This window comes from Sipha flava, unplaced genomic scaffold (assembly GCF_003268045.1).
Source record: "Sipha flava isolate LNK unplaced genomic scaffold, YSA_version1 174_pilon_pilon, whole genome shotgun sequence".
NCBI lineage: Eukaryota > Metazoa > Arthropoda > Insecta > Hemiptera > Aphididae > Sipha > Sipha flava.
In genome coordinates this window covers 367394-384276 of record NW_020272000.1, presented here as the reverse complement: position 1 = coordinate 384276, position 16883 = coordinate 367394, and the positions used below count along the sequence as shown (strand labels likewise).

The 16883-nt window shown below is 32.9% G+C and overlaps 1 protein-coding gene across 3 annotated transcripts; it reads left to right on the top strand.

Moving 5' to 3' along the window:
• The first annotated feature begins 1894 nt into the window (after nt 1-1894).
• Nucleotides 1895-16806, top strand: LOC112680148. Of its 3 annotated transcripts, none has more exons than XM_025550159.1 (2): nt 1895-2038; nt 16307-16806. In XM_025550159.1, the coding sequence occupies exons 1-2, from the start codon at nt 2007-2009 to the stop codon at nt 16788-16790; spliced, it is 516 nt and encodes a 171-aa protein (XP_025405944.1). In that variant the 5' UTR covers nt 1895-2006; the 3' UTR covers nt 16791-16806. The 3 variants fall into 3 exon arrangements, with proteins under 3 accessions (XP_025405944.1, XP_025405943.1, XP_025405945.1); XM_025550158.1 differs by lacking the exon at nt 1895-2038 and adding an exon at nt 3573-5070; XM_025550160.1 differs by lacking the exon at nt 1895-2038 and adding an exon at nt 7059-7542.
• Nucleotides 16807-16883: the final 77 nt, after the last annotated feature.

The following is a 16883-nucleotide window of genomic DNA, read 5'->3' as shown; positions in this document are numbered from 1 at the left end:
ATGCTGTATTTAGTGATGAAAATAATGGAACCAAATTGTTATCTTGAAATACTTTGTAAACTGCTACTTTAGTTATTTAACTACAATACATTGCGAGAAGATAAAATTTGTTCTTCATGATCAATTTTATTTGAAATGGACTCTTCTGATGAGTTTAAATCACCTTCTTCATAGCTGTCTTTTAAATGAAGTGTTTCTAGTAAAACTAGTACATCTTCAAAAAATTGATAAACTAGACAACATTTTATTTTAAATATTCACTTTGTGAATCTTTTTGACCTATAAATTTGTTATACGCTATACAAAACTCCATAAATGCATCATGCAGTAGATCTTTTGCATTTATTTTTATCTCAAAGACTTTCCTGGAGAAAAGTGATATATCTTTATAAATTCCTTGGTAGTATTATTGAAATATTTATAAATATAACTTAAAAATTGTGTCAAGAGAATATATTACATTTTATACTATAAATGTTATTAAAGGATCAGTTATACTCTCTCTTCTCACAAGTTATTTTTTTTCTTATTTGAATAATTTTTAACTATGAAAAGTTTAAATCATTTTTATCAACAATAAAATTGGCTACGAACATCTCGATTTTAATGATCAAATACAATATTTATATCATGCCTTAAATTAATGCATACTTTTTTACTTCCGTTATATCATTTATTACTGCTAATAGATCTAAATCTGAACTTTGTAGTAAAGTATTTAATGTTAAAAGTAGGTGCATTAAACAATTTTTTAAATCATAACGTTCCTAATACAAAATGTTTTGATATAAAGTACCGGCAATGCGGCCATTTGTATGGTCACCTCAACTTTCACTCTCTCTGAAATGTTCTAAAGTATCTATAACAGCGTCGCAAGTGTCCATATTAAAGTTAGGCCATAGGTAGTAAGGGCGAATCTAGAAATTCATCGAGGGTAATTTAAATGTATCCATCAAATACTATTCATACCTAATAGCATATTTTTTAATATCACCATTTTTAATCGATCATTACAACTCCTTATTTACTAACTATTTTAAATTATCCGATAAAGAGTTTCTTTTTAAATTGCATTTGAAACTGCGTATGTATTCGTTATGGCTATTTAATACGGTTTTTAACTCATTGATTAAATCGGTTTTTAAAGTGGGTCCGCATCAGAAATTATACCTGTAAACATTTTGAGCTTAGACCTGTTGCAGAAAGAAGACTAGCAATTAAATGATAAATCTGACGCTCTATCTTAAAAGTAGACATAAAGTTTCCTTCACAAATTTTTTTTGACGCTAAACAACGCCATTTGAAATAGTGTATTGGCATTGATTAAATATTCTATAGTATATTTAATCAATGGTATTGGTGATAAAGCAATTTATTTCTAAATACAAGGCCGTACCTAGGGGGGGGGGGGGTTTGGAGGTTCAAATTTTCCCTCGACATTTTTTCGCTTTATATTATGTCGTAGTCTTGAATAATCAATAAAAATTTTACGTTTACCTCAAATAAATAAATATAATATTCTTGTGTTTTTGTGGCATATTTGGAATAATAATTATAAACATTACAGCTTGGTACAGTGTATACAACCAGACAATATTGCTTTGTAGTCAGTGCACTCCCGTAGTATCGTGCATATACGAATAACAGCTATGGTTTACGTTATAAATAACAATACCTGGTAAATTTGCTTCGATTGTATCAAGTTCAGCTATGCAGATAATAAGGGCGTATTTGAGGGGAGGGGTTCGAAGGGGGCATTCACCCCCCCATTACTCGTATTTTTTTGAATATAATACATTGATTTATTTAAAAAATGTTATGTATAAATAATTAAGAATATAAATTACTATGGTAGACTTATCATTATAATATGTTATCATTATAACAGAAACAAGAGCTGTAGATAATGAACAGTAAATTATTTTTAAGTTTGTATTGAAGACAGTGGCGACTCTAGCCACCACGAGGTCCTGTGCGGCACGTGATTTGCGAGGCCCTACTACCGTATGGAGCAGGGGTCGCCAACCTTTTCAAACAAGTGAGCTACATTTGAATTTTTTAATCTCAGGTGATCGACATCCAGGAGAATTTAGGTTTTTAGAAAGAGATTTTTGTTATGAGCAAAAAAAAAAAAAAAGGTCTAAGCTCCAAAGAATAAATATTTATTGTTTCTTCATAATAATAATAATAATAATAATGTAATATTTTAAATACGAGAAAAAGTAAAAAAAATTTTTATATAAATCTGATATTGTTATTTAATTAATGTGTTTTTATTTTATTTTATTAATGTGACACCTGGCATTGGTTTTCTGCAAGTTTTGAGAATTGTGGTATATAATTAGAAACAGCTGCTCTTAAACTTGAATCCAAATTACTGTCTGTAATTCCTGAACGATATTTGTTCTTTAAGTATTTCATACTCGAAAATGTTGACTCGCATAACCAAGTTGAACCAAAAAATTAAGTTATACGAAGGGCAATGCTTCGTAGATTTGGGTATTTTTGAGTACTCGCGTGTTTCCAAAACTCCGAGGTAATCTTAAGTATTGAATCATTTTGTAACGTTATTATTTCCATTTCCAAAACTGTTATATCAAGATTAAACAAATTTCCAATTTCATTCGCTTTTGTCTCAACATCCCCAGTAAATGGATTTGATATAAACTGCGCAACTGGCTCAAGTATTTTAAAGTCGTTGAATCTTCTTTTAAATTCGGAACGTAAATGTTGAATTATATTTATATGGTTTGTAGGCTCATAAAAATTTTCAGAATAATTAATTATTGTTTCTTGAAGAGTAGGGAAATGCTGGAAATCATCATTTTTCATTTTATTTTCCCAATATGCTAATTTACTAGAAAACGCTTGAACATGTGATATCATATCAATAATTTGTTTTTCTTTACCTTGTAACTCTAAATTTAGGAAATTAATTTTTTCAGTAATATCAACTAAAAATGAAAAATCTTCAAGCCATTTTATATTTTCTAATTCTTCATAAACAATATCAATTTCTTGTAAAAAAATTTTAATTTGTGGTAATAATTCTTTAAAACGATGTAGTACTTTACCTTTACTTAACCAACGAACGTTAGAATGTAATAGTAAATCTCCATAATGACAATCTACTTCGTCCATCAGTTCACGAAAAAGACGTCTTTTTAATGTCTTCTTACCTCTGATGCTGTTTACAATTTTCACTACAAGTTCCATAATATTGTTTATATTTATAACTGTACCACATAATGCTTGTTGATGAATTATACAATGATATTGAAAAAAATGAGGAACCGAATTATCGTTTTTACATAACGCTAAAAATCCCTTTTTATTTCCACAAAATGATGGGGCTCCGTCTGTTGTAATACTAGCTAATTTTTCAATTGGAATTTCTTCTTCTTCAACAAATTGTTTAAACGTTTTATAAATATCTTCTCCTCTAGTTCTTCCGGTTAACGATAAGACTTTTAAAAATTCTTCCTTAACAGAAAAATCGTCAAAACACATTTTGATGAAAATAGAAAGCTGTGAAGTATATCAATCATATCGTTAGACTCATCCATTTGTAAACTGAAGTATGAACATTTTGATAAATCAGTCTGTAATTGAGTTTTTTGATTTGAAGATATGGCTCCAATACGACGCATTACTGTGTTACTTGATAATTGAATTGAACTAATGGCACCTAGAATTTCACTTTTGTTTTTGAAGTCCGTAAATAATGAGTCAGACGCTTCTTTAAAGGCTTCTTTAATTAATTCTCCATCGGAAAACGGTTTTTTCTTCTTTGCTAATAAGTATGCTACTTTGAATAAAGCAATAGTTACATTTTGGGCTAATTTATTTGGATTTTTAAAAACAGACTGCTCTTGGTTCAGTTTTAATTTCATTGTTTTTAGCTTATCTTGTCGTAAGCTGGAATGAGTTGGAAACTTTAAATCAAAATCTGCATGTTTCGTCCGGTAATGTCTTTCTATGTTTCCACGTTTGAAAATAGAAAGAGTATCTCGGCATATTAAACACACGCATTTGCCTTTAATGTCAACAAAAAAAAACTCCAACTCCCATTCCTGATTAAAATGATAAGTTTTACACTTTTTATTTGCATTCATTTTATTTGTTGTAAATTCTAAATAAATTTGCAACTTATTAACGAAAATATACGAAATATATACGCGTTGCACACTTGCACGTGACGACTAATTGACGGTATCGAGCTATAACTGACAATAATTCTGACTATGTATTATGATTAACCGATAATGGAAATTCTAAGAATACAATATAGCAATCCGCATTATCCGATTATTTATTACGCGATCGACCGATAATGGTAAAATTAATTTTTATAACGATCGACCTACATTCTTATGGGGGCCATACACTATGCATTTTAAATGACAGTCTTCTTGATTGACAATTAAGACTGACTGTGTATTGGCAAGAATGATGAAGATTGACAATCAAATTTTTTGACTGGTGAATTTCGTTCATGTTTGATTTTTTGTTGTCATTCAAGTTGATTGGCATTCCTGAATGATAGTGTATAGGATTGATTGTTAACTTATCAGTCGAAAACCAGTATACCTCGTAAACACGTCCACGTGCTAGTGTCCGACGCCGCAACGTGCGATTTTTTTAATTTTTAATTTTTCAAAATGAGTGTGAAAAATGATCAAGACTTTTGGCGTGATTTTATACAATTATATAAAAGTTTACCAGCTGTGTGGAAAGTCAAAAGTGATTTATACAAGAACAGAGTTCAAAAGCAAGATGCTTACGAAAAATTGACGAAAAACTGAAAACGATCGATTCCAATGTAGATATTAATGCAACAAAAAAAAAAAAATTAATACTTTAAGATCTAACTATCGTCGCGAATTAAAAAAAGTTTTAGCAAGCAAAAAGTCAGGGGCAGGCGTTGAAGATATTTATGTTCCTTCAGTGTGGTATTTCGAAGATCTGGATTTCCTTCGTGATCATGAAATACAAATCAGAGGTACATCAACTATGGGCGATGAGGATGACATACCTTTGTCGGTACAACACCCAACTTTTGACAATATGGTATGTAAATTGTTTTGAATTATTTTTGTATCAGATGTAATAATTATGCGAGAAATGTGTTTTGGCGTTATTCAAAATATATACTCTAGAGACTTAACATTTTCACTTAACATTAACAAATTCACAAGTGAAATTGATGAAATACATAACTATGGCGTGAAGGACGGATTAAAGATACCTTCCAGTGAAGGCACTTTTACAGTTAAATATGAGAAAAAAAAAAAAAAAAAAGTGTTAAACAATGTTAGAAAATATCATAAGGAAAGATAAGTGGAAATAGCAAAGGTAGATATAGAGAGATGAACAAAAGAAGTTAGATTGATTTAGACTAATAGGTCCCTACACCACCGCCTTTTCAACCTTTTTTGTGGGTTGCCGGGGATATTTATAGACGCAAGTTCTTTGATTAAAGGATTTTTATGGTTTTGTAGGTTGAAATTAAAACGTCTGTAGAAGGTCTTAGCTACATCGTTGGCAGGAGAGATGGTTAGGTCGTTATGTAATGTATAATTTGATACGTAGAAGGGTGCTTTGGTTATAGCGCGGAGGACTTTGGACTGGAAACGCTGGATACGGTTGACATTTGTAGGTTTTGCGGAGCCCCATAATTGGATTCCGTACGTCCAAATTGGTTTTAAGTAGAGTTTATATATTAATAATTTAGTGGATAATTTTATATGATGAGAAGTAAGAAGAGAACGGAGAAGACGAAAACGATCGTTTAGGGTTAAGAGCTTGTTACGTATACGTGGAGCCCAGGTGAGACGTTGATCGATGGTGATGCCTAGGTAGCGAATGCATGGTGCGACAGGTAGAATTTGTTCATTAAGGATGATAGGTGGACATTTTTTTTTTCCTAAAAGTGAAGGTGCAATGTATGGATTTAGATTCATTAATTTTTACTCCCCATTCCTTATACCATTGTTCGAGGAGGGAGAGATGTTCTTGGATGTTGAGGGAGGCAGTGATTGGGTCGATATTGCTGGTTATTATTGCCTTATCATCGGCAAAATCACCAACAAGGGAAGTGGGTATTGTTGGTTGGTTAGATATGAAAATGTTGAATAACAGAGGAGCAGTGACTACACCTTGAGGGACTCCTGCGTTGATTGGTTTCGGTGGGGAGGTGGATAATCCGTAACGTACCGAGAAGAAGCGATCTTCTAGGTAGGATTTCAGAATCAGGTAGTAGCTAGCTGGTAGAATGAGCTTCAATTTGAGCAGTAGACCTGCGTGCCAGACGCGGTCAAACGCTTGGGAGACGTCAAGAAAAGCACCTGTACAGTACTGTTTTTCCTCTAAGAAGAAAGATATCTTGTCTACTATTCTGTGAATTTGATGGATGGTGGAATGTTTGCTACGAAAACCAAATTGTGAGTCGGGTAAAGCTTTTGTTTCTTCAACGATTTTAATAAGTTTTTTTAGAAGCATTTTTTCAAAAACTTTTGATAGTATTGGTAGCAAACTTATTGGTCTGTAGGATAATGGACAGTCTGGAGGTTTTTTTGGTTTCAGGATAAGTATAACAGAGGAAAACTTCCATAGTAATGGGAAATAGGATAATCTGAGCATCGAATTATATATGTAGGTCAAAAGTATGATAACTTTTTTGGGGAGCTGGTTAAGTACTTGTGCTGTTATTAGGTCGTATCCGGGAGACTTTTTTCGGGGAAATTTCGAAATTGTATATTTTACCTCAGCCGGAGAGAAGTGTTTAGGAGGAAGGGACATTTGTAACGGTATGTCAAGAAATCGCTCTACTTCATTGATTTTTTCCGGTAGAAGGATGGTATTGTGTGGTTGGAAAGTGTCAGCGAGGTGGTTTGCGAATATATTAGCTTTGTCCATGTCAGAGTGTACCCAATTGCCACTGGCGTCGCGTAGGATAGCTGGAGGGTTATGCACGCGAAGAAGTTGTTTCGTTGCCTTCCAGAGAGAACTGTAATGATGTGCATCATTCGACTGTTAAAGACGGCACAAATATTTTATTATGTATACAATATATATTTTTAAACCCTTTCAAATAAATAACGGTATCTTCGATACCCGCACGAACGACACGGGTCGAACAATAGTAGTATTGACATCCCTACATTAAAAGGACAGGCCCAAGGTCCATGCCGCCGCGTGTGCCTATATAACAGGGACACACACACAGAGTCCTTAATCTTAGATCGTCAGTGCATGCGCACCGATCATAAGATCAACGACGGGACACACAGAGTTATTGGTCTTAGATCGTCAGTGCATGCGCACCGATCATAAGATCAACGACGAGCGATTTGCATATTTACATACGAGATTTGTTTTGAATCATTCAAGTTTAACTCAGATAAAAGAATAAAAATATTGAATCTGTTCGACTTGCGTTCTTCGTACGAGTGTTGAAGAATACCCAGTTCTGGTGCCATTAAACTTTGCATTTGTTCTTGTTCAACCTCACGTCGACATCAGAAGTTCTACGGCGAACAGGTAAGTGCTGTTTTATTTAGCTTGGCAGACTGCATAATTGCACTGATCGGCTCTCGAACCTTCTCAACCCCGAGAGCCCTCCCTTAAACAAGGAGGAAGGTAATAACCCATTCATACCATTTCGCATTACACACCTACCTATACATACCTATATACTTACATTATTTCATTTTTGTACTTTTGGGTTATTACAAAGTGGCGCCCAACAATTAAGTTCAGTTTTATTACTGAGCCGATATAGACAATTGCTAGTCTTAACAACTGCATTAATAATAAAAAGCACTTAAAATAAAAATATATTCATAGTTTAAAAAATTAATACCTACAGAAGTTTTGATATTAATTAAACCCGAGAGTGGGAAATCAATAATCAAAACTATCTAACAAAAAAAAAAAAAGAGAAATTTTGAAGACATTTTTTTTGATATTAATTAAACCCGTGAATGGGAAGTTAAAAATAAAATTGTCTTATTCAAAAAAAAATTTTAAATGAATATATTTTTCATTACTAACAAAAAGTAATACAAACAAAAATTTTTGATATTTATACAACCCGAGAGTGGGAAAATAATTATCCAAAACATATAATAAAGGTAGAATTTTTTAAATTTTAAAGACATTTTCTAATATTAATTAAACCCGAAAGTGGAAAATTTAAAAAAAAAAAAAAAGAAAACTGTCCTATTCAAAAAAAAGCCATTATAAAAAAGTAATACTAAAAATTTTTTTTTAATATTAATTTAACCCGAGAGCGGAGAATTAATCATTAAAATTGTATAATAAAGACAAAATACTTTTAAAATTCAAAATACATCTCTTGATATTATTTAAAACCGAGAGTAGGAAATTAGAAAAGAAAAACAGTCCACATGTCTGAGACTGAAAACAATTACATACAATTTAATAACATTGATTTTTCTAATATTTCTACCGGTTGGGTTCACAAACTAAACAAAGAAAAATTAATTCGCGAACTAGCACGTAGAAACTTAATCACCTCAGGTTTAGTCATTGATTTAAAAACCCGACTACTTAATTATTTAAAAGGAGAATCTTCCTCGAACGATTTTGATACGCCAACAACAAATATCACATTTATTCCGGACCCAATAGGTGATTACGAAGAGACAGAAATAAAATCCAATATGGGAGATAATAAAAAACCTTATTTCAAACCCGGAAAATTCACGGGTGCCCTCTCTGAAAATATTGATACCTTTTTAAAAAATTATCATAGAGCTTCCCTCATAAACGGATGGTCTGAAAATGAAAAAGCACAATACATCCCGATATTTTTAAAAGATTCGGCTTTGACCTTTTATGACAACGTCATGGATACTAATGACAATATAAAATGGCCCGAATTAGAAAATAAATTAAGATCAGAATTCGAACCTATTGCCCAAACTGATATGCTCCGACTGATGTTAAAAAAAAGAAAACAACTACCAGATGAACAAACCGTTGCCTATATTAATGAAATCGAATCGTTATGTAGGCGCATAGATAAAAATATGTCCCAGGGAGAGATGGTTCGAAGCATTATGAAAGGTTTAAAACCCACAATAGTAAGGTGTATAGGAATCTTAGGCAACGATACGTTAGATGAATTAAAGAAAAACGTACGTAAATACGAACTCATAGAATTTATGACAACCGGGGAAGCACAAAAAAGCCCATTTGAAATCGAAAACGACATAATTCATAATAAATTACAACAAATTAATCTGAATAACAGAAATAAAAATAATGAGAACGAAAAACTACGTCAAGAATTAAGTAATTTAAAAAAAACGGTCGAACAACTAAAAAATAATCACAATTATAATAACTTATCTAAGACCCTTTATAGACAATATCGTAATAATAACACACACAGATTTACAGGCGAATTTTCTAAAAGAAACATTGATACCCCTTATTGGTATCAATCACCTTTTCCATTCAAAAATTATAACAATAATGTAAAAAAATGTAAAATATGCTTTAAAATTAACCACACTGAAGACGTATGTTATTTTAAAAATAAATCTAAAGTAATATGCCAATTATGCAATAAATTCGGTCACTCCGCGATTAATTGTCATTCCACCAATAACGGTCATAATATACTAAATAAAAATTTAAAGACATCGAACGTTTGTTCACCTTTAGTTAAAGCGAATCATGAACAAATATTAAACAAAATAAATTGCTCACCTAATGCACTATACATTAAAGCCAAATTTAATAACTCAAACATCCCCATAACAATTGACACAGGAGCCAACATCAGTTGCGTTAGACAGCAACTACTACCGACCAATTACACACTGACCCCGAATAAATTACTACTTTCAGGCCCAGATAACAAACCACTAAATGTATTGGGTGTAACTAACATAAAAATAATGATCAACGATAACGAATTCAATATACTCACATATGTAGTAAAAGATTTATCAAGTGCAATAATACTTGGTAATGACTTTTTCGTAAAACATAATGCCCTTATTGATTTTAAAAATAACACAATCATACTAGACAATAATATGCAAATTGAATTACAAATAAATCACTCCAGCGCCTTAAACCACATAAATAAAACTAAAAATATATTAGAAATTAAAGGTAGTATATTTAATTCACCCTCTGACTTTGCTATAGCTCACTGCATATCAGCCGACCTTAAAATGAGCTCAGGCATAGCAAACCTAATATGCAAAGTATATGGTGACACCTCTCGAAAATTAGCATCACAAAAATTCAAGGTAGGCGATACCATACCAATAAATAATAGTCAAAGAACCATATTTCACTTAATAACGAAACCAAATTATTATCATAAACCTAAATATGAGGATCTAAAAACAGCAATACATAACTTAAAAATTGAAGCACTAAAATTAAATAAATTAAAAATTGCAATGCCCACAATATCATCTGGTCTTGATAAATTAAATTGGTCCATAGTAAAACAATTAATTTATGCAGAATTTCAAAACTCTAACATTGAATTACACATATACCACAACAGTTATAAAAATATAACCGACAACTGGAAATCAAAAGAACATTATAACGTCATAAATAACACACACGCATTCCATGAAAATAAAAATGACCAAACCAAAAACACACAAATCATAAATAAAAATCAGGCATTCGATATATTTTCTAAATACAAACCCGGAGAAAATGTATCTAGTGATGGGAATTGTGGACTGTACGCTATTTGTAATGCATTAAATGACAATAAAATTAAAAAGGTCACATCAATACTTGAACTGTTAGAATTGTTAGAAATAAATGACTTACCGAACTATTGGTGGTCAGATGATGAACTAGCATCCATAGCCAATTATTACGGTCACGATACTTATATTTATAATGATAACAATAACACGGGGATAACATATGGAAATGGAAATAGGCCATCTGTAGTACTATACAATTCAAACAAACATACCCATTGGATTCCAGGGACCCTAACATCAAAAAAATCAAACAAAATTCCGAATGACATAATCCATGTACTAGAATTTCCCACAATTACCACCCTGAGAACTAATATAAAGACACATATAGCAATAAACAGTACTGAGAATGAGAAAACTAATATAAATTTAATACAAAACATCACGCTTGACCATCGTGAAACGATAAATATAAATCAAACAAACCTAAAAGATAACAACAACATAACCGAAAATATCAAAACACTTGACAACACTAAAAATATAAATCTTAGGGACTCAAATACGAAACAATACTTAACGGATTCTGAAGGCACACCGTTCTCGATATCACCTAAACTAACCATAACACAACACAACCAAGTTGTAAAACTATTACACGAATTTAAAAACATTTTTACAACAGATGCCTCTCACATAAAAGCCGCCAAAGTAACCCCTTGTGAAATAAAAATGAAACCGAATTATAAAGAACCAAAATTTAATGCACCACATAGAGTTTCTCTACAACAAAGAATCGAATTACAAAATCAAATAACTAAACTCTCTGAAGCCGGTATAGTGAAACCAATCACATCTAAATTTGCGGCACCAGCTTTCTTAGTAAAAAAAAAGGACGCAGGCTCCTATCGGCTAGTAGTATCATATAAAGAATTGAATGATAGGGTAGAAAGTGACCAATACCCAATTCCACGAACCTCAGATCTGCTTAGAGCCTTAGAAGGTTCGAATTACTTCTCCTCCTTAGATTTAAATAGTGGATTCTTTCAAATTCCGGTTAAAGAGGACGACCAATACAAATTAGCATTTACATCTGTGATGGGTCTATTAACTTTTTCTCGACTTCCCCAAGGATACAAAAATAGCTCCGCAATATTTCAAAGAGAACTAAATAAAGCATTTTCCCCTTTATTGTACAAATCACTCGTGATATATATCGATGATTTAGCCTCATATGGAAAAACCTTACCTATACTTACATTATTTCATTTTTGTACTTTTGGGTTATTACAGAACCGTCTTTTGTCGTAAGTGATTTTAAGTGGTTAGTGTAAGATTCATTTCGATAATTTGCTAGGATGCGTTTGAGATTTTGCGCGAGTGCATTATAGTGGCATTTATCAGCCGGGTATTTAGTTCTTTGCCATAAATAGCGAGCGCGACGTTTTTGTACAATAAGGGTACGTATATATAAAGGAAGAATTGCGGTGGGTGTGTGTGGTTTCGATGGTAGAGCTGATTCCCATGCTGAGGTTTGTATATTGGTTGTTAAGAGATTCACCGCGTCATCAATGTCAGCTGTGGTTTTCAGCCGGACTTTTAGACTAGTTTTTTGTAGGATTGATTCTTGAAAATTTTCCCAGTTGATTTGAGAGTGTAGCGGTGGTGCATTGTATTGGTTGGATAAAGGCTGGCAGTCTAGTGTGAGTAGAATGGGGGAATGATCTGAGCATGGAGCGTGGAGATTTATAATCGAGGAGTGGAGCGTGCTAGGGATTTTTGTTATAAATATATCTAAAATATCCGGTCTCTTTCTAGGAGACGTTGGCCAATAGATGGGGTTTGGAGGTGAGATGACTCGTAGGGTATTGTGAGTGATACTTTGTAAGAGTGAGTTTCCTCTCGGAGTTGTGGTGCGGCATCCCCATTGAATATGTTTGGCATTTATATCGCCACCAACTATGAAGTTATGACCAAGTGTATGAAAATAAGGATCGAATTGATTTGAATGTATGGCGTGTTTTGGAGGACAGTATATAGCTGCTATTGAGGTGGGAATACTATTAATTGATATGGATACCACGCAAGACTGGATGTAGTCTGTTTGAAAATTAGTAAGTTGGTGCGATGCAAGTGATGATCTAACATAAATAGCAGCACCTGCATGTGCAGTTCCATCTGGGTGGTTAGTTTGATATGAGCGGAAACCTGGTAGGTTGAATGAGTAGTTGTTTGTAAAGTGCGTTTCGGATATTAATGCAATATCAATTCTTTTTTCTTGTAGAGTGATTAAGAATTCGTCTTTGTGATTTTTTAAGCCATTTGCGTTCCATGAAAGGATCGTGAGAGAGTTGTTGGTAAATGAGTTATATGTTGTGTTTGACATTTAAAAGATTGGTCATGACTGTTGTGAGGAGAGAGATAAGTGAGTTTATTATGCATTTGAAGTCTTCTAAAAATTTAGTTAGTACATTGTTATCAATGCTAGATGTTTGTTGGGTGTCGGGGAAGTTTGGCGGTGGTATGTTACCTGTATTAGTAGCTGCCACTTCTGCGTATGAGTGATGTTGAGTTCTTGGAATTTGTGTCGATGGATGTGGTGTTGGTTGGTTGATGGACTGCGAATGGTGGTTGGTTGGTGGTGGTTGCTGCTGCTGACTGTTATTTCTTGAGTTGTAAGGTTGGCGGCGACGCTGCTGAAGCTCTTTGTATACAATACAACCTTTGTAGCTGGCAGGGTGTTCGCCGTTGCAGAGCGCGCATTTTGCCGGCAATTCAGGTGATTTGGTGCAGTTTGCGGTAGGATGAGTCTCATCACATTTAACACAGCGAGGAGAATTAGAACAGTAGCTCCTTGTGTGACCGTAGGTCTGACAGTTTAGGCATTGGGGAATTTCGCGGCGCTTGTGAGGTTCTTCTACTTTGATTTTTGTATTTAGTAGGGAAGTAATATTAAATATTTCTTTACTTATAGTTTCGGGAGCAAGATCAACGAAAAATAATGGTAGTGCTTTTTTGGTTTTTTGGTGTTTTATATTAGTCACTTGCCTTACGGTAAAGCCGATCTCTTCTAGGGCAGAAGTGATTTCAGTGGGTTCGGTTGTATGATGAATATTTTTTATAACTGCTCTGAGTGATTTATCTGACTGAGGTTGAAAGGTATGGTATTCTGCTTTTTCGTTTTTTAGAAAGTGTATAAGTGTTCTGTAGTTATCAGGAGTGTCTGGTTGAATTTTTAGATGCGTGGTAGTTGATTTGCAAGTGAAGCTATCCTGCCCAATTAGATCGCCAATTGCATTTCTAAGATTAGAAAAGTTAAGTATTCCTTTTACAAATATTGGTGGTGGTTGGTCTTTTTTGTTTGTTTGTGTGATTGCGGATTCGTTTTGATTATTAGTGTCATCGTTATCAATTGTATCGGGTTCATTTTCAGTTAATACGGAGAATCGGTTTGGCGAGGAAAAAAATTTTGATTTTTTGCCCTTGGATATTGATCGGGCTATTTGGTGAACAGGGGAGATTACGTTTTGAAGGTTTTTGTTGTTGCTGCCATTCGGGGCTTGATAATGGAAGAGCTTTGTTAATCACTTGATTATTAACTATTTTAATTGGTTGTACCGTTTTAGCTTGTTTACTTTTAGGCGGATTAGATTGCATGGTGCGGTTATCTAGTTTGCAGTCCAAAGGTCACCGCGTTAACGGTGCCTGGAGTGACTGATATAGATAATTTTTTCTCTCTTGTTATTAATTAATTAGTTAATTAAATATATATTACTTTTTTTGATGTAGCGATGATTGAAGGTGCTAAAGTGGTTTGATAGTATGAGTTGTAAGTTTGTTGCGACTTTATATTGAATTTGAAAAAAAATTAGATCGTAAACCGATAAGATTAACGAATAATGTATAAACATAGCTCGGGAACAATGAACTGCACGTATGCGCTGTACGGTTGCTCGAGCTGAACTGAGACCGATTTTGATGAAATTTTTTACACCGTGTGTAATTTGGTCCAACTTAAAATATAGGATAGTTTTTTTTCCAATTTTTTAATATTTTAAATATTTTAATTAACTTTTTAATAAATGTGTATAATTGCATGGTGTATTTCGGGTTTTCCCGTGACCGACCGCGACAGTATCTATATAGCTACCTGTAATCTGACCTTTTTTCTATTGTGTGTGTTATATCGTCTGCGGCGTGTAGATATGAATTGTTCCGAGAATTATATAACTAACCTAACCTATGGTTTTTATCTCAATATTATTTTTTGCATTGCAATTATTGTAATAAATATATAGGATAGTTTTTATCTCAATATTATTTTTTGCATTGCAATTGTTGTAATGAAGAAAGTTATAGAATTTTCGAGAAATGTTCAAAGGTATAAAATACGAAGTTCGGTACGACGTAAATTCAGAAAATATATATGTTGGTTTGTACTTAATTTCAACATTTAGATACTTTACCTATTACTTTTAAATTTTCTCATACATAATAACACTAATACATGGCCTACGAAAATGCCAAAAAACCAACTAATACGCGGGCAACGCCGTGTCGGGACAGCTAGTGTCATATAAAATATATTTTGTACATTTATTGTATAACTAAATAAACTTGAATACAAAAGTATTTATAAATACAAATAATTTATTTTTTTTTATGAATTTAGCTGTGTGTGAATAAAATTTTTAATATTATAATTGTGTATTCAATGATATTTATATCTAAACCATATTATCTTGCCAATGAACCGCTCCGCTAGTGTTGAAATAATGACAAAATTGATCCCTAATTTCTTTGGCAGTTGAAGGCGAGTTTCGACTTTGGGCATATTGTAGCTCAGTTAAATTACGATTTTCACTTCTCCAGCTTCCTGGTTCAATTTCTCCTGTAAATATATTTTCTGTATCAAAACTCTCTTGCAAAAAAATATCCATTTTTTTTCTTCGTAAATAATTATGTAGATGACAACAAGCTCGGACAATTATTGTAGCTTTTTCAGGACTGAGATTGATAGTTTTCAAAAGTATTCTGAATCTTGATGAAAGTATTCCAAATGAATTTTCAATTACTCTTCGGGCTCTTGACAGTCTATAGTTGAAAATACGTTTTTCTTTTATTAGATTTCTTTGTGGGTAAGGTTTCATCAAATTATCGGACAATGGAAATGCATCATCGGCCACGAAGATATAGGGCATTTTGCAGTTAATTCCGGGTAAATAATCAGGTTTAGGTAACTTCAGTTTATTTTCTTGAAGATGTTCACAAAACAATGTATTTGAAAATACTCCCCCATCAGATACTCTTCCATTGGAGCCAATATCTACCATAAGGAACTCGTAGTTGGCATTACAAACTGCCATTAAAACAATGCTAAAATTATGCTTATAGTTGAAATAATAAGAGCCAGATTCTTGAGGTTTCGTAATGTCTATGTGTTTGCCGTCAATTGCGCCCAAACAATGATTAAAATTCCAATTTTTTTCAAACTCTTCTGATGTTGCTTTCCACTCATCTTCGGATGCTGGCATCTAAATATAAAATAATTAAAAATTAACTAAATTTGAACTCTTTCATTTTTTCAGGATGAAAGTATTTGTGATATGGCCGAAATGGATGTGGTTAGTTCTTCACCAAAACCAGGTGGACCACCAAAAAAAAATAGCGAAAAAAGGTAATTTTGAAGAAAAAAGGAAAAATAATTTACTGGAATTGGCATGTAATCGTCTCAGCGTAGCTAATTCTGATAATGATATCCTAGCCAAAACTTGGGCAATAGAATTGGCAAAACTTGACCCAGATCAAAAACTTTATGCTCAAAAAGGAATAAATGACATTCTATTTGAGACTCGATTAAACACTTTACACCGCAATTCAATATCGATAAATCATGTTTGCTCAGATTCTCGTTCTTCAACTCCATCGACTTTCATTCAACGCACTGTCACACCAATTCTATTAACTGATACTTCTTCAACTTTGTCAAGCACCCAACAATCGTGGCCAAATACAGCTCATAATACATTTTCTGATCTCTTGTCAGATCCTCAATATTCATTACCGCTTTAAGCATTAAGAAATACTAATTTTTGAGTTTATAAAGTTAAATATTATTTTTTGTTATAATTTAGAATTGATACTTAACATAAATTTAAGCATTGG

Bases quoted from the DNA above. Each gene is read 5' to 3' on its own strand.
- LOC112680148 (XM_025550158.1), top strand. From the start codon at position 4,937: ATGTTCCTTCAGTGTGGTATTTCGAAGATCTGGATTTCCTTCGTGATC. The intron at 5,071-16,306 runs GTATGTAAATTG...TCATTTTTTCAG, and splicing joins ACCCAACTTTTGACAATATG to GATGAAAGTATTTGTGATAT.